We start from the raw sequence: 23,028 nt of genomic DNA, 5'->3' as shown, positions 1-23,028 counted from the left end.
TAGTTCTAAAGGAGTGGTACTTCTGCCTTCAACCGTATGAAACGGTTTTCTAGGCTGCTTAGCTTGCACACAAATACCACATTTTACACCTTTAACATGTTTATATTCAGGAATTAAAGACATGTCACTTAATCTCTTAATGGCCTCAAAATTCACATGACACAAACGGGAATGCCATATATTATTAATGGAATCGTTATTACAGACCACATTAACATGGTAAGAAGAATGATTGTTCAAAACAGAAAGACGGAACAAACCGCCTGACTCATATGACTTTCCAACAAAAGTACCAAACTTAGACAGGACCACTTTATTAGACTCAAACACTAATTTGAGACCCTGTCGACATAGCAGCGACACTGATATGAGGTTCCGGCTCATCGATGGCACATAGAGTACGTCCTTCAGAACGAGCGTCTTTCCTGAAGTTAACTTCAGGTAGACCTGTCCAGTACCTCGAACTGCTGCCGGAACACCATTTCCCATCAAGACTGGTGCGCTGTTGTATCCCTGGAATGAAGAGAACATGGATCGATCAGCACAAATATGAACAGTAGCACCGGAATCCATCCACCAGTCATCTGATGGACTTGCCATAAAGGCCTGAAGTGCATACCCTGGGGTGGAGTTAACCACCACGTTCCCTTCTTTGCGCTGAGGTGGAGGACCTTTTCCCTTCCTAAGTTTGCATCTCCGAGCTGTATGCCCGGAGACACCACAAACGTAGCAGATAAAGTCCTCATTTTTCTTCTTCATCTTTTTGGACTTAGGTTGGTTCATATTCTTCTGTGGAGAGTTCTTCTTCTTCTGGAATTTTTTATCTCCACCCTTCTCAACAACGTGAGCCCAGAGTTGCTGGGATGGCTTGTTACTGGACCTTGCACGCTCTTCCACATTAATCGCAGCTGACAACTCAGTGAGAGTCATTTGCTTCTTCATGTGGCGGCGTGAAGTCACAAAGTCTCGCCAAGAAGGCGGGAGCTTTGCCAGTATTGCATTCACCTGAAAACTGTCTGGTAGGACGCAGCCATATTGGACCAAGTCCCTAACAAGGAGTTGAATCTCCTGTAGCTGCTCCATAACAGACCTTCCCTCAACCATTTTATAGTTGAGGTAGTTTTCCGTTGTGAATGACTCATTGCCATTGTCAACTTCAGAGAACTCGTTCTCAAGTTCAGTCCATAGACCCTTGGCGGAGGTAAAACCAGAGTACACGTCAAATAAGCGGTTCGACAAGACGTTCAGCAGACGAGACAAGCATGCCTCATTGGCTTCGTCCCACTTGGCCTTCTCCGCTAGTGCGGCGGCCTTCGCTGCATCATCAGAATCATCTGATGCAGCCTGGGGAACAGCCGACGTCACTACCCAAAATAATTTTAGGTCAGTGAGCCACATGCGAGTCTTAATCTGCCAGCGCTTAAAGCTTGCGCCGTCGAACGCTTCAGGCTTAATGACATCAGAACTGGAGGCCATTATACGGATTGGTTTTCTGGATTGTTGTAAATTTAGAGAAATAAGTGACATGCTTTCTACATATTTAAATAGATTAAATATTCTAATTTCGAATAAAACAAGCATATAACTCAGATAAATGTCATATATAATTATTGCAGCAATGAACAGTAGCAATTTTAGAATATGTAAACATGTAAAATAGCATCTCAGGTCCATTTTATAATTAAACATGGCTTGCAGATGAAGAAGGCAGATTAAACAAATAAACATGATTGTTTATCTTAAAGTATTGCTCTCAAAATAGCGGGTTGCTGTAATAAACAGCCCTCCAACGCTAATAGGTGATCAGAGATCCTCGACTAACGTGACAGTCTTATCTTACCAAATAAGGGTTTTAGATCAGATGTAATAAGCCTAATAATCAAATATAAATACTGATAGAAAGGAGCTGTGTACTAAATAAATTAACAGAATTTAACACAGGTAAACAGCCTCAACAAAGAGATTTAATTAGGCACAAATAATATCAATGCTGAAAATGATAATACACTAAAACCCAGACTGTCACGTTGCCTCACTACACCGCTATCATCATCGAGCGATCAAATCCGCCCACAAATTGTGCAATCACACCCAAGTAAATAATACTAGCAGATTGCACAAAATTACTCAATAAATAAAGCGAGGCAACGGGTAACTCACAGCACGTAGATTGTCTACGTGGGAAGACCAGCTCAGCGAACACGAAGTTCTGTCCCAGAAAACCAATTCCGCCGCCCACGTCCGGGCCTACACGGCGGGAGGTTGACGGAGATACTAGAGCCGCTGCCGGAGCCGGGGGAGACGTCCACGGCACCAGCCCGAGAAGATGAACACCGCGCAGCAGGGAGCCCAAGCACCAGGCCACGGTGGACAATAATCAGAGCAGACAGAGCACCCAAACAGGCGCACTGGAATAGCAACAGAGCACAAGAAGTCACGAGCACAGCACCACCTCCTTCCTCCTTCAATTTCTATCAGCTAGGAACACCACCGGATGGCTGGGAACCAAACCAGTGAACCGAGCCGAACCACAGTAGCGAACAGAGAGAGGAGAAAGAGTCTTGCGTCTCTGAGGGATGAAGCACTAGAACCAGGGGATCGAGTTCCATTTTAAGGAGCTGAGATGGGAGAAGGCAAACGGATTTCACCGAGATTCCGGACGAGCGAGCCGCGCGGATCGTCATCCGTTGAACGCCGCCGCCACCCAGACACTTGGCCTTCTCCGAATCCGCTGGAACCGTCCGCTAGCCCCTCTACTCCATCTCGTACGCGTCCGGCCGATCCAAACGCGCAAGCCCCCAGCCGCTCGATCGTGGGCGCGCTCGCCCACGCGCGTTCCGCTCGGCCTGCGCTCGGCTGGCTGGCCTTGCTGGGCGGCTCGGCCGTGGGCCTGGAGCGGCCCAGCTCGGCTGGCTTTTCCGTTTTTTTTTAAGAAAATAAAGGGAAAATACTTAAAATGAACAGCATTTGCATGCATTAGATTTAATAGTTAGCGGTTAAAATTAGCTAGATACATACAAACACCCTTGCTAATAGTTTAGCTATTAGCTGTTTTAGTAAATTAGTTAACAGTTAGCTAGCTAATTTTTCTAGTATATAAGAATAAGAAGTATCATTTTACTGAACCACTCCTTGTTGTAGGCTCTAGGAACTAGGATTACAAGAGAAAAGAATGCAAGGGCGTCCCCAACCATGTTTTATAAATCCCGGGGTGACGTGGAGGTTAGATAGAATTTTAAAAGATTAGAATTTAGATAGCGGCAACCATGTCGGAGTTGGAGACTTGCAAAAATTTCAGGAAACGCGGCGCGAGCTGAGATCTTGTGCACGCGCTGATAGGATAGCTGCCACAGCTGTTCCGAACTCAGCTGTCAGCTGTAGGCACAGGTACATCTATCTTGGTCTCTTTGACACCGAAGTTGAAGCGACAAGGTACCACTGGAGTAGCTCATTTTCTAAACACATGGTGGTTTCATCAGCTTTGCTGACTTCTAAATGCTCGTTGCAATTTGGTAGGGCTTATGACAGGGAGGGAAGCTGTAACTAACTTTGAGCCTATAGCTCCTACAACTACAATGCAGGAGATAGTAACCTGCCTGACACCGAAACTGAGGGTATTACAACCAGCCGTTCCCCACATGGTGCAGGTATAGATGGCCAAACCGCCCGGTACGGCCCGTGGTCGGCACGGCCCGCCAGGCCCGGCTAGCGAAACGTGCCGTGCCAGATGGGCCGGCGTGCCGCTGCCGCGGCCAGGCATGGCCCGTCAGCATGCTAGTCGTGTCAGGCCGGTCCAGTGGCACTATGGCCTATCTGAGTATATGATATAATTTAGCAAAAAATATGTAGTTATGGGGGTTTGAACTCACAACCTAGTACATAAGAGGCTTAAACGCATCCATCTAACAAGTGTAGCTGTAGTTTTTTTTGTTATATATTGAATTCTTATACTTAATATATGTAAACTATTATTTTTAAAATAAAAAATGTAATCGTGTCGTGCCCGTGCCAGCACTACGGGTCGAGATAGTGGCCCAGGCACGGCACTATACTAACCGGACCGGGTCGTGCCTGGACCGTGTTTTTTCGTGCCGTACCTGGCCTGGCCCATCGTGTTAGTGCTAAATGGCCATCTATAGGTGTAGGTGCAGGAAAGACCAACGGAGGGGAGGCCCGAGCTGGGCGCCCAGCCGTTCCCCACATGGGCATGGCAGACGCGCAGGGCTCCCCGCACGTGCCGTCGCGCCACTCTGCAGCATCATCAGGATTCTCTACCGCCGGCGCCGTTCCCGACTACAGACCCGTTCTTCTTCCCGACTTAGACGGCGTGGCGTGTGTGGAATGACTGCTCGATCAAATCTGAGAGTCATCTTCCGGATCTTGACCGGCTTTGTACAAACTGGCAGTACATGATCCATTGTTGTAGTAGGTGGGACTGGAAGAGAGTGATGCATGTAGCCGTTGTCATGTCTATGGATGGCAGTTCATGTGGGCATCTGTTCTTCTCCGTGGCCTGGCCACTGCTGCTCACTCGTCGCCATTGAATTGCATTGCATGCAGCCGGTGTCATGTCTATTGATCTTGCATTGGCTAATGACAGTGCACCAGCAGAGAGAGTTTGGAAGTGTCTGTTCGTCGAAACGTTGTCACCCGCAGGCTCAGGCTCTGACTTGCGTGATGTGCGGTCTGCGGACTCGTCGTCTGGGCGACGACATGACATGCATCTGCTAGCTAGCTTTGGCCACAGAGAAAGACACGCATTCCTAACTTCACGCGCAACCGCACCATGAAATCTGTAAAAAAAAAAATAGCAAAGTTTTGCCTTGCGCAGAGGCCTGGAGCTAGCTAATTAATTCCGTCCAAGGAATCTCTTCCTGGTCAGGTAATTCTCTCGTAGTTCAGTTGTAGCCGTTGAGACTTGGGAGGCAGGCGACATGGGTGGCGGGAAGGACGACGGCCACGATCCCTCCAAGGCGGACAAGGGATTCCACGGAGGAGGGTACCCGGCCGCCGGTGGATACTACGGCGGCCAGTACCCCGGCGGCGGCTACCCTGCTCCACCGGGCGGCGGTGCGTACCCTCCCGGGCCTGGGTACCCGGTACCACCTGGTGGGTACCCGCCTCCGGGTGGCTACCCTCAGCCTGGCGGATACCCGCCGTCGCACGGGGCGTACCCGGCGCCGGGTGCAGGCGCGTATCCTCCCAGCGGGTACCCCCATCAACCGGTCTACCCACAGCCTGGCTATCCATCGATGCCCGGTCGGTAATGACGTCGTATTATTTATGCCCATTAATAAATCCCTCTTTATTGATGAACCTGCAGTTCTCAGCTGTGTAACTCGTTCTGGCTTACTTCATCGTACAGATATAATGACAACAAAGTTAGCTAAACTGAGTTTGTATCATATCCATGAACGCTGAACTGGCAGGTCATGGTGGCATGTACGGAGGAGGCCACGGTGCAGGGGGCTCTGCAGGCCACGGGGCGATGCTGGCCGGAGGTGCCGCGGCGGCGTACGGAGCTCACACGGTGTCCCACTCCCACGGGATGTACGGCCACGGCCACGGACACGGCAAGTTCAAGCATGGCAAGTTCAAGCACGGCAAGTTTGGCAAGCACAAGAAGATGTTTGGCAAGCACAAGAATATGTTCGGCCGCAAGTGGAAGTGATTAACGTACAGCTTAATCCGATTCTGGACGAGCAGACGTATATATATACACTGGAGTCCAGAATGCTAAGTTATGCTATTTTGATTATGATTCGAATACGGGAGGTTGTTAGGGTTGTGGAAGTACGTACTGACGGCTGCCTGTAAGCTTTGTTGGAGTTGTTCTTGCCGTGTTGGCAGTCCGAATTAATTTAACCATCGGTTGTGTCGAACAGCATCTCCAGCTGCCGACAAATAGACGAGAGTGATCAAAGTTTTTTTTAAAAAAAAAATCAACATCGTCGTATATTTGTGAAGGGATGACGGACAACTAACTAACCGATCTTTAAGCGCCACACACATGGCGCAGGCTCAGGGCTTACCGGTGATGAGGCGCATGTCATGGAGCCATCAGAGGAGGCCTCGACTAGCGTTGCACGAGATGCTCTCGGTCACGTCGATGCCACAGCCCACACCCACAGGAGACACAGAACGGCGCCCACCCCCAGCGGGCACAGCACCAGCGGACATGGTCATCAGGCTGAGTGCAGGAGCTGGCCCAAGCCCCTCGCCCCGCACTCAGCCTGGCGGCCACCGCCACATAGGCTTTGGTCCAGAGGCAGGGTACGGTAAATAAAAAATAGGTATCTCGAGATATATTAGAGGGGCTAAGCAGAAAGAAGTCACAAAACCTATCACAAACATTTCGAGCCCCAATGACGGCACTGCCACTCTGCAGCCATACAGCATCAGCTACAACAAACTTGGTAGTTGGCTCCACTACGATATTCCCATTGCATTGCTACTGCATGTAACACCTGGGGGCATCCGAAGACTATACCGGCGAGGTGGAGAGCAGGAACGCCGGCATCGACCTCTGCAGCAGGACGCCGCAGAAGGGGCAAAGCGGGGCGGAGGCTGCCGACAGATCGAGCGATCCTTTGTCGTCACGGACGGCGTCCAAAGGCATGGTGAAGAACGACTCCGGCAGCAGCTTGTCGACCGTGCCCCCGCAGCACGAGCAGTGCCACACTGGCTGCGCGACGGAGCACAGGGTCATGGATGTCCTGCACCGCGACAGCGTGTGCCTTTCTCCGCAGATGGCCACGTCAGGCGACTCGAAACGGACCGGCGAAGAGCAGTAGGGGCAGCTTTCTACGTCGGAGTATCCGTCGATCCTGCAGGAAGGAACAGCTAGGTTCGGTGAACCGGTATCTCATTTCAAAGACAAAACTGGATGTGACAGATGATTGGTCAGTTGAGTTGAGTTGAGTCACCTGCTTCCTAGCTCTTTGATCTTCGATCTGATCGACTGCAGCTGACCGTGCACCTTTTCGTAGTTCATGGATACCCAAGAATCCATCTGGGCGACGCCGACAGGGAACCAGCAATTTGCGGTGGAGGTGCCGTTGAACAGACACGCTGTCCGTTTCACGACCGCGGCAAAGGTGAAACCCACCAGCCTCTCTCGCAGCTCCGTTTCACTCGCTACCAAAAGAGTGCTCCAGAAATCAGTTGTTCCATCATTACTGTTGTTTCCAGCACCAGGACCATGCCGCGCATGATTGCCGAGCATCACTTTTCTGCAGATTATGTTCAGTAAGTGCAGCTTCCGCGAGCTGACATGGGGCATCATGTCATGCATCGAGCGTGATGACTGGGCAGTGATAGAAACACACTGTGAGTCGCCCGCAAATAAAGCTGAGGCCCAACTGTGCACTAGAGTCTCCAGAAAGGCGGGCGCGGTTTTCTTCAGCTCTTGCAGCGCAGCTACAACGTCCCACAACACAAGCCTCTTTTCGACATTTTCGTATTTCTTCAGCGACCACAAGATGTTGGATCCCCACCACATAAGGTTACTTGAGGATAAGTCCGCAGACTGCGGACTGCAAATATCGATACTCCCGTCCAGTGGAATACCAACAAATTGGCCACCGATCCAAATGAACTCGACCACCGCCTTTTGTGTCCTGTTGTTTTGCTTACCAAAATTAATTCTAAATGCTATATTGAAGCAAGGACGATTTGTAGCACAAGAACCCAGTACTTCTCACAATGCATAAGCAAAATTACCTGACTTGATACATCTGGTTCAAAAGGTTCAGATCCAAACTGCGGACCTGAAAAAAGACAGCCGTCAATTGCAGCCTATGCACATATCTTCACCGAAAGCAACAGTTCAGTTGAACAAAAAGATGTCGGATACAAAAGCCTAAGGCATACCACAGCAATTATCTCTTCTCCAGGTGATAGCGTAAGACCATAGCATCGATCAGAAACTTTTGATAGCTGCATGCATATTGAAAACCCAACCATATGGAGGAAAATAATTGGACATCAAGAATAACTAACATTTAAGTGTCTACTACTCTTACATCTTCTGACTCCCTTAGCTCTGAAAATTCTGAATGCAAAAAAAATTCTTCAAGGTGGTTTTCGTGAGATATCCAACAACGTGTAGAATTGTCCTAAAAGAAGAATAAAATGAAAAGCATCAGCCTGAAAGGTGCAACTTTCAAAATCTGAGTGATACAACTTCTGAGGACGAAGAACAGAGTGAATTGCATAGCGCATTATGTTGACTTAGTAAATTAATCAACAATCAAGAAAGATTTTCAGCTTTTAAATTTATCAAAGGTTATGAAAAAAGGAAAACATAAATTGGCATGGAGAATACATTAAACAACCAGGACTTGCAAGCACCTGGGTCAACTGGACATTCTACCAACCATGTTGCACCTTGGTTCTAAAGTTGTTACAGGTTATATTGATCAAAACTAAACCAGACCATCAGATAGTGCAATAGTAAAAGAGGCTCATAAAGTTTCAGTAGTTAAACAAAGGAGTAAAATGCACCATCAGTCCTCATACTTGGCTGAGGGTGCCATATAGCCCCCCCCCCCCCCCCCCCCCCCCCAAAAAAAAAAACTCGAAAATGCACACGAAAATCTCTAAACTTGCTAATCATGTCATGTGAGGTCAACATCACCAAATCTTGAATTATTCTGCTTATGTGTCACTGATTGCACGATAACATGACACACATGTGGGCCCACATGCAAGTCCCATTTCTTCCCTCTGGAGCATGTGAGCCTTGGCACAGTGGAAAAGCTGCTGCCATATGACCAGAAGGTCGCGGATTCAAATCGTGGAAACAGGCTCTTGCAAATGCAAGAAATGGTGTATACTATAGACTATAGACCCAAATGGGTTCGACGGATCGACCCTTCCCCAGACCCCGCGCAAGCGGGAGCACATGCACCAGGCTGAGGCGCTGAGCATGTGAGCTTCACGCTTTGGTGCTATGTCATCACGAAGTCAATGTACTATGCAGGTGGAGTACCTCAAGTTATGGTGATTTGGACCTAATGTGACATGATTAGTAAGTTTAGGGACCTGGATGACAACCAAACCGTTGAGGACCCACAGTGCATTTTAATCTTAAAACATAAAAGCATGAAAAGTATTTAGCTTTTTCATATTTGTGGATAGGATGGGGAGGTAATCGTCATCCTGGATGAGAGTGGGAGGAAGCTATTCACCTCAACCCCCTATGTTGGAAAATGAGGAATGGGAGAGGTAGAAAATGGAGATCGAAGGAAAGTTCGTTGCACAGGTCCATCGGTGCAGCTTATAAGCACACTATGCCAGCAACTACTCTCCTAATCTTGTGCACTTGAGACTAAGAAATACAACTTATCCAAACAAACTTCCTAAGGCTATCGCCGACAGCTTACTCATCTTCATCTCCTGTTTCAAACTCCACTCTGTAAACAGTGCAGTCTATAGTAGTACAATATAAAACAGTGTTTTGCACGGTGATATGCGCAGTCTGCTGCCTATAGCCTAAGAAAATGAAAGTCTGAAGTGAAGACTAACAACCTGATATATATTATAACCAAGGCACGCTCACCACACGTTCCTGCTGCCTCATGCTGCCATTGAAGCGTTCACCCTCTTGGCGCACCTAGAATACTGCTTGCTTCACATAGCATCATACCAAATTTTTAACACTACGTTTTTCATTTTCATTCTCACAATGTACAGAGCATTGGAAGGTGTATTGGAAACAACGTTAATGTCAAGAACAATTGTCTGAAGAAGGGCTCAATACACCCATTACCCTGGTGGCCTGGGACATTTGGAAACACAGGAATGAGTGTCTTTAATGGTGAAAGTTCAAGAATCACAATATTACTGCATATAATCACAAATGAATGCATCCTATGGTGCTCTGCTGGTGCAAAAGGACTCCAGGATTTGCTGGCTGGATCGCTTGTTGTGGTTGATTTATCCTAAGTTTCTGTTGGTGCTCTTTGTTGCTTAGCCTGTATTAGACTCGTTCTTTGGCCTTGTGTCTCACAATCACAGAACATGTTAGCTGTGGAAGGCTATTTGCTTTGGTTTAGTGTTTCCCTTAGGGAAGAGGGTTCTTCTCCCTCCTTTTTACTGTTCCTTTTTTCTCTCTTAGAGAAATAATGCACAATTCTCTTCCGTGTTCTAGAAGAAAAAAAAGAACGATTGTCTAACAGGAAAAAGAGAATGGAAAGAATATGAAAGAAACAAGGGTATTGATATGTGGTTGAGCAGTCAACTCATACTTGATCTCAAAGTGGTTTTCACCACACATCCCACATCTCTATTCAATGTTTTACTTAGAATCTCAAACTTTCAACAATCCAATGGCTTCACTCGACCCAATATTCGAGAACAAGTTTCATGCTAAACCGCAATATACAAGCAAGGCGCAGCAATCAAATAGGGTACAGAAGAAAAAAAGTCAACAAACCTGACTGCAGCTGAATAAACAATTGCCATCGATAGCCCATCGTAAACCTGTCACCTATGGTAATGTTAGACGTTTTTCTTTTTCAATTTTTCCGAAGATAAAATATCCTCAACTAATGTGAAGCATTACCACTTGATCATGTGCATGCCATGCACTGGAACTCTCAATTTTGTTGGTAGATGCATTCCATATCCATATTTCTAGTAACCCGGATACTCTTCCAATTGCCAAACTAACCTCATGTTGAGACCGGGCAGGTATGCCCAATGAGATTGACGACACTGGAGCTGATAAATTAGCGGCAACCTGACCAAATAAACATTTGGAATGAAAACTTTAATCAGAAGAACATCAGAGTTCAGAAGGACGAACCTTGAAGGTACAGAAGCATGCTACATTGATTTGATGTTGCGCAATCTAAAAACCATAAATTGTACATGTAAAGTGTGAACTCCACTAGGTATATATTACATACCTCAGCAACTAACACAAATGGCACTTCTTCTCCAATTGCACATTGATTTAACCCTTCAATATTCCCTAACCATATCTTAACACTGAAAATACAAACCAAATCTTCAACATGTGATATGCAGTGTCTGCAGAAAACTAATAATAACCATTGAAAGGCAAAAAATAACCATAGGAATAACCAAAGTTTATAAAATATAAAAAGACCAATGAGAATCTTTTTAAGGCACATGGGTAAAGTATTTTCACCACCACCCAGATATCTAGTGCAGAGAATGTGTTGCGTGATTATAATTTTTTTTTTGGGGGGGGGGGGGGTGTTATGACTGGCAGCGCCCAAAAGCCCTAAAAAATCAGGTAGTTTGTTTAGATGGATAAGCATCAGTTAGTTCTTAGTTTGTTTAGATGCATAAGTATCAATTAGTTTGTTTAGATGCATAAGTATCAATTAGTTTGTTCAGATGCATAAGCATTAGTTTGAAACTCGTAGATAGAGTTGGTTAGTTCGTTAGGGGCTGCTATGACAGCCTATATATTGTACCCCTTTGGTTAAAGAAAGGAGCAAGCAGGCAATTATCTTGCCCGTGCTTCCCATATCCCATTAGTGTTCATCGCGGCTACTGTTCATCTCGTGGACAGTACCTCGCCTTCTCCACCAACAGCCCGACGACGCCCAAGCGCCGGGGTCGTGGCCCTAGACCCCAAACCTACCACTCGTATGACCTCCGTAACCCTAATCCCAACAATCTGGTGTGCTTTCTTTTTTATTTATTAAGGCAGAGGTATGACAGGCTCATTGCATGCCTATACAGGTCATTCTGCTCACTGCTGCTTATGGACAAACTTGGACCTTATTCCAGAAAACATAGAAGCAAAGCTATGCTTATGATTATCCCCATATATCACTTTTGCCATGTCATGAGTCAAGAAGAGCTCACAAAATTCACGTAAGCAAACAAGAAACAATACATAGTGCAGCTGAAAAAAGCACATCACCATTTACAGACAATATGCATAAAATGGTTACCTTCCATCTGAGCATCCAGTAGCTAAAAGCAACGAGGATTTTGAAGAGCCCGCAGAAAGAACTTGCCAAGTTATGGCATTGACCCATGATTCATGAGCATGCAAAACCCCGATGAGCATCGGATCACTGGTAACCACACCAGCATCTATTGTGTAATATTCTGGCTTATATAGTTTCCAAAAAGAAATATTTCCAGATTTAGAGCCAACAGCAAGAATGCACCAATGCCTCAATAAACAAGAAGTTCTATCACTTAATGACACAACTGGAGACCATGAAACTACAAGGGAAGACAAATGTGCAGCACGACAGGCATACTGTTTTGCCGTGATAAGAGGAAGAGATTTGTTTTGTTCATTGGAGGACAATGATGCTTTAACATTCCCTGTGCTGTTTCGTCCATTTACAGCAACCACTTCATCCCTGGGTTTTACAGTCTGGAATCACAAACACAGTAATGTTAAATAGAAAACACAAAACAGTCATGTACATTGACCAGCAATATTTATTCAATTACTTAGTAGCTAACGAAACTTAAAAGAGTGTCGCTAGATATGTCATCTAAAGTACTTTAAGCAAGCCTTGTATGTTTGTCTATTTGCATAAATATTTGAAGGAAAGATGAATACTCCAAAATTCAAATGGATGTACCAAGTCCAAAGTACCATTTAAAAGCGGAGGGAATAATTGGTTCTTTTTTTTGTTAAGAATCAACTAGGTTTCCCTTTTATTACAAAGTAAAAGAATAAACCAAGACTTCAGCATAGATGTGTAAAATCTCTACCTTTTTCAAAGATTTCTTCTTTGATTTTGAGCATGGTTCCATCGAGAAGTCTGCATCCTTTGAAGCATCTAAATCAACTTCATTGCCGTCATAAATAAAACCACCAACTCTACATTCAAAATAAAAATTCAGTGAAAACAGATTCAGGTAGAGTATATGGATGTTAGAAAGATTGCTAATAAGGTGTTTGGTTCATCTGACCGTGTCATATTGGATGTTTGAATGCCAATTACGAGTATTACATATAGTCTAATTACAAAACTAATTACAGAGATGAAGACTAAATGACAAGACGAAATTATTAAACCTAATTAACCTATGTTCAGCAAATGTTACTTTAGCATCACATGAGCGAATCATGGACTAATTAGGCTTAATAGGTTCGTCTTGCCCAAGGTTTTAAAGTCGAGCGACTAATCGAAAAGTCGGTGCAAAGGTGATAGTCGATCGGAGCGACTCAACTTTCTTTGCTAGTCTCTCGACTCGTCGACTAGTCGTAGCATTTGAGTCGGGCGAATTATTTGGGTCTAGGTATAAAAATGTGAGCCCACCAAACCATCTCAGCCCTAGTAGGTAGGATGCTAATGGACAAGTTTCCTACCTTATTTTGGACACCGTGTGCTACCCACTGCTTGGATCTCATGCTGAAGGTTATTGGGAAGATAAAAGAGTTTTGTAGCAGCATTGCTAAAGCAAACAAGATAACCAGATTTTATCTATGAACATGCATGGAAGGATTTAAGACTTGATGGGGACCAAGACAAATGGTAGAGATCTTGTTAGGCTGAAATGGTAGAGACCAGTAACGGCTGAAATGTGGGCTGCTATGGACCATGCAAAAAAGAACATCAAGTAAGATTTGGAACACAAAGAGAGATTAATGGATGAAGTAATTTCTATTGCTGATAAGAGGTGGGACATTCAGATGGATACCAATCTGTATGGCATGCACTGTTTTTGAATCCAAGCAAGTTCTTTAAAATCAGAGAGAACAATAGGAGACTTGCTACAAGACTGTGCAATGTTTAATAATGTATTGTAGAAGATAGAGATGGATGAAGATATACTTATCAAGGTGTTTTTTAGTGTTTAGCATGCTTTAAGCAGTGTTTTTAAGGCGTCGCCTAGGCGTCCAGGCGCTCGTATAATTCTAGGCGCCTTGCCCGCCTAGGCATTAATGCGGTGGTCCAGCTCCTCACCTCGCCTTACCACCTTAAGAACACTGGTTTTTAGTAATAGCATACATAGAAAATTACAAAAATATAATCATCGACTTATATTCGACTAGTCACGACTAGTCTACTAGTCAGTATCTACACGACTCGACTTGACTTCTAGACTCGAAAACATTGGTCTTGTCGTTTAGTCTTCATCTGTTTAATTAGTTTTTTAATTAGAGTATATTTAATACTTCTAACTAGCATCTAAATATCTGATGTGTCACAGACCAAACACCCCCTAAGAATGTTGCCTTCTTGCAACAAAATAAATTAAAAGGAAAGATTTGTGACATCCATGGACGAATTTGTACAAAGTGCTTGCATATCAGCTCTTACATTTTTTTCTTGAAAGCGCAGGAGAACTGCGCATCATTATATTAAGTAGAAGGAAAAGATGGTCCAAAATAGACCCCAATACACAAAAAAAAACAAAGGATGTTTAAAACAAAGAAAAAGAAAACAATCCATGATAAACAAATACAACCCTACAACAAGCATCTAGGGGACACTGTTGGTTGCGGCAAGAAAGGAGAGACCCTTAGCTCCTGCCATTTCCCACAATTGTTGTTCCTCCCTTGCCTGACAGAGAACTGCGGAAACACAAGGGGATAATCCATCAAAGACAATTCGATTCCGATGATTCCAAATAATCCAGGCGCCCAAGGCAATAAGAGAATTGAGACCCCTCATAGCCATATCTCCAGAACATTTGTCAATCTTCTCCCACCATCCCATAAAAGACTCAGTACCAGGAATAGGAGCAAGACTATGCAATCTGAAATGGCGCATCAGCAGGAACCAAAAGTCCCTCGCGAAAACACAAGAAACCAGAATGTGGTCCAAAGTTTCAGACTCCTGATCGCATAACGGACACCTCTCTGGATGGTCTAGTCCTCTCTTTGCCAACCTATCAGCTGCACAGCACCTATCAGCTCTTACATCCTACACTATGACTAAAAGGCACTTCATTCGATCATTTTATTATTTCACATGTGAAAACTTTTCTCAATGACAAAATTATGATGTAGAAACAGAAAATATCGTTCACCTTGCTGGCTTTATTTTTCTCTGTCCAGGACCCCTGAAATAAAGAGATTCTTCCGATCGACAAGTAGATCCTAAAACTTCTGCCTCCCCAGAATTTGTATTCTTCTGATTATAAAAAACCATACTTTTAGCCACATATTCAGATAACAGTTTGATGACATGCTAGAGTAGAAGTTCTCATACCGAAGAAGTCAAATGAGAACCATTATCCTCTCCGAAGTTTATAATTTTATAATAGTTAAACAGCAACTGTGATATATCTGCGACCTAGGCCAGGTGAAATGTTAATAAGAACCAAAATATCCGTGACCTAGAACAGGTGATCACTGATCATTCCTAACAAACAAATGCAATGAAACACAAAAGCTTAGTCTGGAAATTAATAACAGGCAACTAGGAGCAAACAAAAGCTAGCCCTTGAAGCAATGAGTCAAAACAGACTTAAATTGCAAGTTCTATTCTGATTAGAAGCTGGAACATGAATAAGAAAGTGGTACAGAACAAAATTTTGGCTGTGACCTAGGTTCTGCAGTTAATGTTCATCTGATTCTCCCAGTAATAAAAAAAAGTTCATTACTTATATGCATTATGCATGGATCATGTGAACAATGCCCCTAACCAAATCTGGCATAAGAGTCACTGTAGCAAACCTTTGGTTGTTACACAGACTAACTTCTTAGATTTCTTTTAGTCAACCATTTCATCATAAATTAAATTATGCTTAAATAGCGTAGAAAATGTTCACCTCTACCCATTCATCACATAACTCCCAAATTGGTGATCGGTAAAGCTTCACATGATCATTCACAGTGCAAACAGCCAGCAAACACCTACATTAGCCATCCATATTATAAACATATGTAAGTACAGTAGGAAGAACAGATGAGCTTGTACATAAAACTTACACCTAGAGAAGATCATTTAGAATGTCAAAGGTATGTATACCCATAGTTAGGTGCAAATCCTTGTTGAGACCATGAAATCGATCGGGCACATGGTTCAGTTTCACGCGCTAAGGAAGTGGGCAATAAACATGGCTCCAAGAGATCTGCAAATATTGATAATTGAAAATTTTAGATCAAACAGAATTAATACACTTATAATCCTACATGCTCTCACTGTGCTTCCTGCTTTTTCCTACTATTTGGTGAAATGGCTCCTTGTGTCACAATATAAGATTATAAGGTGTGGTAACTTGGCACAGTCATCAAGATCGTACTTTGACAGCTAATTTCTCTCATAACATATTGTGTGTGGCAACACAAAAAAATGATCACTATAAAGTATTTCTAAATACATATCCAATTTAACCACTTTGTTGGTCGAAGTTTGAACCTTACAATGCACCTTGCCTTACTATTGGACAGATGAAGCACGAGGCTATAAATATAAAATGCCATGACATTTGTTCAGGAGGTGGAACGTGCACCCATCATAGTAGTTTGAATGAACTTCACAAGGTATAAGTATAATATGACTAGTAAAACCGTAGATTCCTAAGCAGGTGTTTATGTTGCAGTAACCACTAGCTGCATATCAGGAGATGTAACTCTGCTCTGGCTGTGTGAACGAACCATGGTGAAATCAAGCAGAGAGTTGCTACAATCAAGCAACATGGATGCCATGACATAAGCACGGATGGAATCACACCCCCAACAAACAATTTTGAAATCCTGACCTCATCGCCAGAGCTCCACCTCGTGCTTAAGAGCGTCTAAGTGAGCCTTTAAATTTTAATGATGTTTTCTTCAAACATTGAAAACTGAACAGCCAAATAGCAAGACAGTTTATTTGTTACAGTTCCCAAAATTTCATGTTACTTTTGACAGCACCACACATTCACATTACAAAACTGGTGTCAACTGTCAAGCCAACAAATTTTTGGATACAGTATATGTGAATTACATCTTCATTCATTGTACCACATAATTAACACAAATGTCCAAGTTAAGCAAGTCCTCTGGGAGATGAGTAATGCAAATAACAGGTTTACCTTCTCTCTTAACCACTCCTATAGGAAAAGGGTCACTGTGACGAAGTCCAACCAATCCACGGGGTCCATCAAGCGCAGCTGGGTTCTTGAATATGGGAAAATGGACATGGTTACTGCAAGGTTAAGCTAATCCATATTCCATTCATAAACTATCATGACCCTGAGAATATGACATATATGTGATCATCTGAGTGATTGGATTGCACTTACCAGAATAGTTACAATATGACCAGATGCGACAGCCACGAGATTGTCACTTGACCAAGCAATGGCATTTGGGTAAGACGGAGAGGCAATCAAGGTAGCAGCTTGGTAATGAGTAGCCATAGCACTAACACCCAAGCATAACTAGCAGCACCGTTAAGATAGAACTCTGCAAAAGCAAAGGCATCAGCTGACTTGTTTGGTGCTTCAAATATAAATAGAATCATAACCATGAAATATCAAAGTTGCAATTATCAGTGTGGAGGAAGCATCCGGTTCGGTCAGAACATCTTAGATCATTGCTTAAAATTAATTGATAGGAAATAATTGTTGCGATAAAACATCAAATAACGAGAAGAGATAGAGCATGGCATGGGAGACATCAGGGTATCAAACAACAAGTGGAGGTAAGAAAATATAAAAACAACAATTTCATTCAACATCACACCTTGAGAGTCACCAACAAGTACTACTTGCCTCAATTCCACCAATGTTCATGGCCTTACAATGTGTAGGTTGTGAAAACTGAGATGTCAGGTTACTCGTTTTGTTGTAGTGGCCATGTTATGTCATTATTCTTTGTTTAGTGGCATCAAGGTTCTGTGCCTCGTATTTAGTGAAATTTCAGCTGTCCCTGATGAGCTAAATATTCATCTCATACTGATGGTAAAAACTAAAACTGCACATTGCACACGATGACAATATCATGGTTGAACTAGACAACACGTATGTACAGTCCATCAGTGGAGGACCCAGGAGTTAAATCCAGGGTATGCCTAACCAAAGTTTTATTATCCAATATGGTACAATCTAATACAAAAAAATCGGTAGATGGTTCTGTTAAAGAAATAATATATCTAAAATTCTCGATTCAACAAATACTAAGTTCAAAATTTGCATAGATAACAACATAAATTGTTCAAGTGTAATATAAGGTCTTACATAAATACTAGAAGATGGCAATACTAGTCTGCCAACAGTCCAACACATACAGCAAAACAAGCAAAAGAGACGCATCCATCAGGCCTATGCTCCCAGTCGTCCAATCCATCTAGAGGGCAAATCAAGGACAGGGAGATAGGGAGTCACCACTCACCAGTCAAGACTCGAGCCTCCAGAGATGCTCACCGGTCACAAGCAGGGAACCAGGGAGGGTAATGGTGACTGGAGTCCAGCTCCGTACAGGCAGCCGGTGGACGCACAGGCGCACGCGACACCCGCACAACGGCCAGTGCCGGCGCGCCGCTTAGATTTGCCGGCTGCCGCCCGCCAACCGTCCTAGGCCGCTGCCCAATACTACGAGCCGCCGGCCGGACTCCGGCGAGGAACCACTAGGAAAGCCGCAAGCAGAGGGCCGAGGGAGCCGGGAGGCCAGAGACGGTCTGGGCTCCTGGCAGAGACGTTCCTAGAACTCCCGACAACGACGGGACCGAGGGGCGAGGCAAGGCTTGGTGATGGCAGATTTCGGGTGAGAGTCCGGATGGTGTGATGCAGGCCTTTGTTGGGAATTTCATCATGTAGGCTTAGAAATGACAAGCAGTACTCTCTCCATCACAAACTATAAAAGATCCTCAGTTACTTGTAGGGTTAAAACACATATTAAATTTAGTTAAAATTATAAAAAATTATAACATCGGATAGATATACTATAAAAATATGAGTAATTAATACAGATCCTGATAAAAAATGAATTTAGTCAAGTAAGGGGTATTAGTTTGTTGAGCCAAACTTTAAGATGGTCCTAGACCCGTCATTGCACTATAAGAAAGTATAAAGTTAGGAGACAGCCAACTCCAAGAGATTAGCTAAAAAGACTAGCTAAATTTATTGATTTAGCTACTCTCTAAAATAGATTTTAGAGAAAAAGTGTAGGCTAATCCAACAGACTCGATAAACCTACGGACTGAATAGAGGGTGAAGCAGGCTATCAAAAAAATGGAGAGCGAATGTGGAGGGATAGAGAGCCACTAAATTTGAATAGTCGTTTACATATTCTATTGGATACACTTTTTAAATATTAGCTAAATTTATCTTTACAAAAACCATATACCTATTCTCTTGGAGTTGCTCTAAAGGCTTGTTTGAAACCACCCAGTTTTTTTTTAAAACTGGTTTATGAAAACTAAGGTGGTTCCAAACATACTAGTTTATGCTTCAAATTTTAGAAATATGATTAATAATTTCTTAAAAACCAAGAAGCTAGGTTAAGCCTTCACTGCTTGTCTGCTTCACAAATCACAACTTCACCTTCGCTGCTTCTGCTTCGCAGTTCGCCCGGAGCGTCCTATTCCTGCATGATCTGTCACAAATTAGCAGAAACTCTCTTGTCCTCCTATTCCTTCATCGTCACAACAGAACAAGGAACCCCCAACAGAAAGCTCGTATAGTTGTGACCTTGTACTACAAGACATTATCCTTTGTATATCTATACCATACATCACTGGCTCATCACTCCAACGCAAGAACAAGCCAAGCACACTTTCTTCTCAGCATGTGTGTACAAACCTGAGCTCCACGAATTAGCAGAATTGCAGTCCCCTCCGGAGGCGGAGCTGGTGCCATCTTCATTGGGGTTGCAGAAACTCTCTTGGCATCCTATTCCTGCATGATCTGTCACAAATTAGCAGAATTGCAGTCCCCTCCGGAGCTCCACGACAGGCAGGCCTAGATTTCCCACCTTCTTAGTTGGAGAAATGGAAGGGCAGAAAGTTGTTGCGCCCAAATATCCGCGCCCGCCGGCCGCCCCTGCTCGTCTCACGGTTGCTCCGGACTCCGGTCCGCCGCGCTCCCGCCTCCGGGCGAAGGTCGAAGGGTTTAGCGCACGGTCACCGCGTCGGAACCAAGGCGAAGGTCGAAGGAGGGAGCGCGGAGCGGCGGATGGACAGCGGCGTGGTCGCGGCGGTGCTCCGTGCGGGGAGAGCGGCGGTGCTCCGGCCTCCGGGCGAGCGGCGCTGCGGGTTGCGGCGGTGCTCCGGGCGTGGGCGGCTGGCGGCTGGCGGCTGGAGCTGGAGGGTAGAGGGAGGAGGAGCGACCGGGGGGCTGTTCAGTGTTCACGCGGTCGCGCGGCTGGAGCTGATGGGCCTATTCGCTGATTTTTGGGCCGCGACCGGGGTGAACACTTCCGTCATTCCATGAACCGGTAAACAGAAGTGCAAATGTGGCGGACATCCGGCCAAGTCTGGGATATTCAACAAGGGAGAGGCGCACCCGCACGGGCCTTCTACTGGGCCGTTATTCGTCACATATATTCCTTTCGCAATTTATTTGCTTTTTTTTCTTTCTCACCCTTTTAAATTTTGCATTCTTCTCGATTTTACCTATCCTGATATCCTCTAACACGAGACATATAGTACACGAGGGCTGGAAGCCGTAATAAAAAATACTGTAACTGGAGCCCTGTAACCGTATCGTTTTCTGAAAACAATATCGTTTCCAAAATTACCGTATTTAAAATTTGAATTTCAAATATCTATTTAGCATGTCGTCAATAAGTAGAATAGTTATGAAACCGGGTAATTTTTTTACCAGCTAGCAATCGTTTTCGATCGATAATGATATTTGTTAGTACATTATAAATCAGATTAATTTTTTCCTTTAAAAAACATTAAGGGCAAGCTTCTGTTTGCTTGCTGGAGATAGGAACCAGCTACACGCCAGTCACGTTTATGAAAAGACCATGACAGCAATGAAATCCCATTCTTATGTTAATTACAGTCTTACATCACAGAGGAGAAAGCAGAGTGACCCATCCACAGCAGAAGCAGATGGAAGCACTGGAGCAGCACCAGGCAAGAGATCGCATTCACCTCGCATGGCGCCAACCACAGCGAAACAAGAGAGGAGAGAGGGCCACAACAACTCACGAGACGACCGCACAGGAAAGAACCAAAGCTGCTGCATTCAAGTGCCAGCTGCCAGCCGGGACACGGTGGACGCATGCTGGTCGACGACTCCCTATCCCTAGCAGCAGCCACGGCCCACGGCCAACCGGGATACGGCTCCCTTCATTCAGGCGGCGGCTATCGCCGGTGGCGCCGCCCAGAGCTGGGCGTTCTTCACCTTGGACACGCTGCTGAGCACGCCCAGCGGCGTCACGTCGCCGACCACCGTCACCTTCTTCGCCGCGAAATCGATGTTGAACGACGTCACGCCTGCGCAGGAGAAGGGTTAGAACAGAAACAGAACCAGGAAAAGGGTTAATTAGTCGTGGTCCTCTTGTCGTTTAAGTTTTTAATGACTCTGAACAGAAGTTTCAGCAGCTGCCAGTGCCAGCCAGGGGCTCACCTTCCATCTTGGAGAGGTGCTTCTTCACTTTCCCGGCGCACGCTTTGCAGTGCAGGGATACCTTGAGCACAACCACCACCTGGTAAAAGAGATGCCAATGCAGACGGCGCTGGAGCTCAGCTCAATGGAAACACATGTACGCTTGCTTTCGTCAGCGAATATAGCAATTGCTGGCTTCGTCTTGGAGTTTGACAAATTTTATATGAACAGGCGTTTGCAGTTTGCACTACAGAATCTTTAACCAAACTTTTACAAGAAACCTATATATCCGCATGTAATCATGGTATTTGGATCAAAACTAACTTCAGTACTTCGCCTGGGAGCTCAAGATATCAGACGAGAAAACATTGTACTGTATATATAAACCCTGGGAGCCCCCTACACGAACACTGGTATGAATATGATGGCTGCTACTGATCACATAATCTCACTTGTGGTTTTCTATCGTTTTTTTTTTTTGGTCTAATCAACAAGAGTAGGGCCAAGTGTTTAAAAAGAAGGAAGAAGCGCACAAGTAAAGTAGCGCATGCTAGATTAATTGCTAGGTAAGTGGAGGACTGTTCGCTCTCACCTGCTCCTGCGCCTGCGCGGTCTTGGCATCAGCAGCGTCACTAGCTTCCTCCCGCTTGGCGATGGCGTCGACGGCCGGGGCAGGCTCCAGCACCTCCTGGATCTCCTCGGCGACGGCGGCGAAGCGGCCGCTCAGCAGCAGGTACCTGGACGAGCCGGCGGGGCTGACGAGGCCACCACCGGCGTTCGCGGGGACGACGGCAGCCTTGTGCTGCGGCTGCTGTCCTTTCTTGCCGTCAAGCCGGTGCGTCCTGGTCCTGGGCTCGGCAGCAGGAACGGGAGCCAGGGGGCTGGCGCCGGCGCTGGCCTTGTGTGGGCGGGGCGCCGGGTGCCGCTCCAGGCTCGGGCATGTCGCCGTGGACGCCTGGGACGAGCACGAGAGCCCCTTCATGTCCCTGAACAGCAGAGGAGCCATGGCGCCGCGGCTAACTAGCTGGGAACAGAGCTGAGATGCCGCTGCTGTGTTGCTTAAATGGTCGCGGTGGAGTTGAATGGACTATGGGGGGAATACTGCCTTTTTATATATAAGAGCGCCACTCTGATTTACATGGCAGTGAGACGTCTGGAATGTAGGCTGATGTATCATTTCTGCCACATTGCTGTATATATGGTTAATTGAGACGTCTGTATTTAATATTGTACGTATTGTAGTTAACGTTGATGTAGCACGGCCATGATGAATTGCTTGCACGAGCATCATTGATCTTCTTCTTGAGACAGCTGATACCCTTCTATCTCTTTCAGGATGAACAGTGCCCCGAGTAATGCAGGGAACCCTAGAAAACGAGAAGGGATAACGTTCATGACTCTGGAATATAGGCTGCAGAGCGAGAGCATCATGCAACGGGAGACGGACAGCGAGAAAAGAACACGAGCGTCCTGATCGACGGAAGAACGTAGTAGGCCCACCATTCCATGCCCAGCTCGTAGCGACGGTGAAGTCTGTGAAAAGTCCACAGCTAGCCGGCAGTCTTCCTCCGCTGCAGACGC

General features: G+C 45.2%; 3 protein-coding genes across 11 annotated transcripts; 1 reads left to right on the top strand and 2 right to left on the bottom strand.

Annotated features, from left to right (window-relative positions):
- Positions 1–4,847: 4,847 nt before the first annotated feature.
- On the top strand, positions 4,848–5,907 carry LOC100285640 (glycine-rich protein A3). The gene is made up of 2 exons (NM_001158531.2): positions 4,848–5,259; positions 5,430–5,907. Exons 1-2 carry the CDS (start codon positions 4,935–4,937, stop codon positions 5,669–5,671), a joined length of 567 nt encoding a protein of 188 aa, NP_001152003.2. The 5' UTR covers positions 4,848–4,934; the 3' UTR covers positions 5,672–5,907.
- A 372-nt stretch (positions 5,908–6,279) lies between these two features.
- On the bottom strand, positions 6,280–20,248 carry LOC100279901 (uncharacterized). 9 transcript variants are annotated; one of them, XM_023302471.2, is made up of 20 exons: positions 19,862–20,248; positions 19,690–19,785; positions 19,432–19,474; positions 18,281–18,742; positions 17,191–17,353; positions 16,981–17,065; positions 15,933–16,035; positions 15,733–15,817; positions 15,171–15,254; positions 14,989–15,092; positions 12,721–12,829; positions 11,937–12,373; positions 10,914–10,995; positions 10,568–10,744; positions 10,439–10,492; positions 8,025–8,117; positions 7,873–7,938; positions 7,723–7,769; positions 6,927–7,619; positions 6,280–6,827 (listed from the first exon to the last, which is right to left on the bottom strand). In XM_023302471.2, exons 5-20 carry the CDS (start codon positions 17,305–17,307, stop codon positions 6,485–6,487), a joined length of 2,679 nt encoding a protein of 892 aa, XP_023158239.1. In that variant the 5' UTR covers positions 17,308–17,353; positions 18,281–18,742; positions 19,432–19,474; positions 19,690–19,785; positions 19,862–20,248; the 3' UTR covers positions 6,280–6,484. The 9 variants fall into 9 exon arrangements, with proteins under 9 accessions (XP_023158239.1, XP_023158241.1, XP_023158240.1 ...); XM_023302473.2 differs by lacking the exon at positions 18,281–18,742; XM_023302472.2 differs by lacking the exon at positions 19,432–19,474.
- Positions 20,249–20,863: 615 nt separating this feature from the next.
- Positions 20,864–22,527, bottom strand: LOC100284782 (metal ion binding protein). The gene is made up of 3 exons (NM_001157677.2): positions 22,040–22,527; positions 21,469–21,547; positions 20,864–21,335 (listed from the first exon to the last, which is right to left on the bottom strand). Exons 1-3 carry the CDS (start codon positions 22,451–22,453, stop codon positions 21,193–21,195), a joined length of 636 nt encoding a protein of 211 aa, NP_001151149.2. The 5' UTR covers positions 22,454–22,527; the 3' UTR covers positions 20,864–21,192.
- Positions 22,528–23,028: the final 501 nt, after the last annotated feature.

This window comes from Zea mays, chromosome 5 (assembly GCF_902167145.1).
Source record: "Zea mays cultivar B73 chromosome 5, Zm-B73-REFERENCE-NAM-5.0, whole genome shotgun sequence".
In the NCBI taxonomy this organism is placed as follows: Eukaryota; Viridiplantae; Streptophyta; class Magnoliopsida; order Poales; family Poaceae; genus Zea; species Zea mays.
The sequence above is the reverse complement of the archived record's forward strand: the minus strand, read 5'-3'. Positions and strand labels throughout refer to the sequence as shown.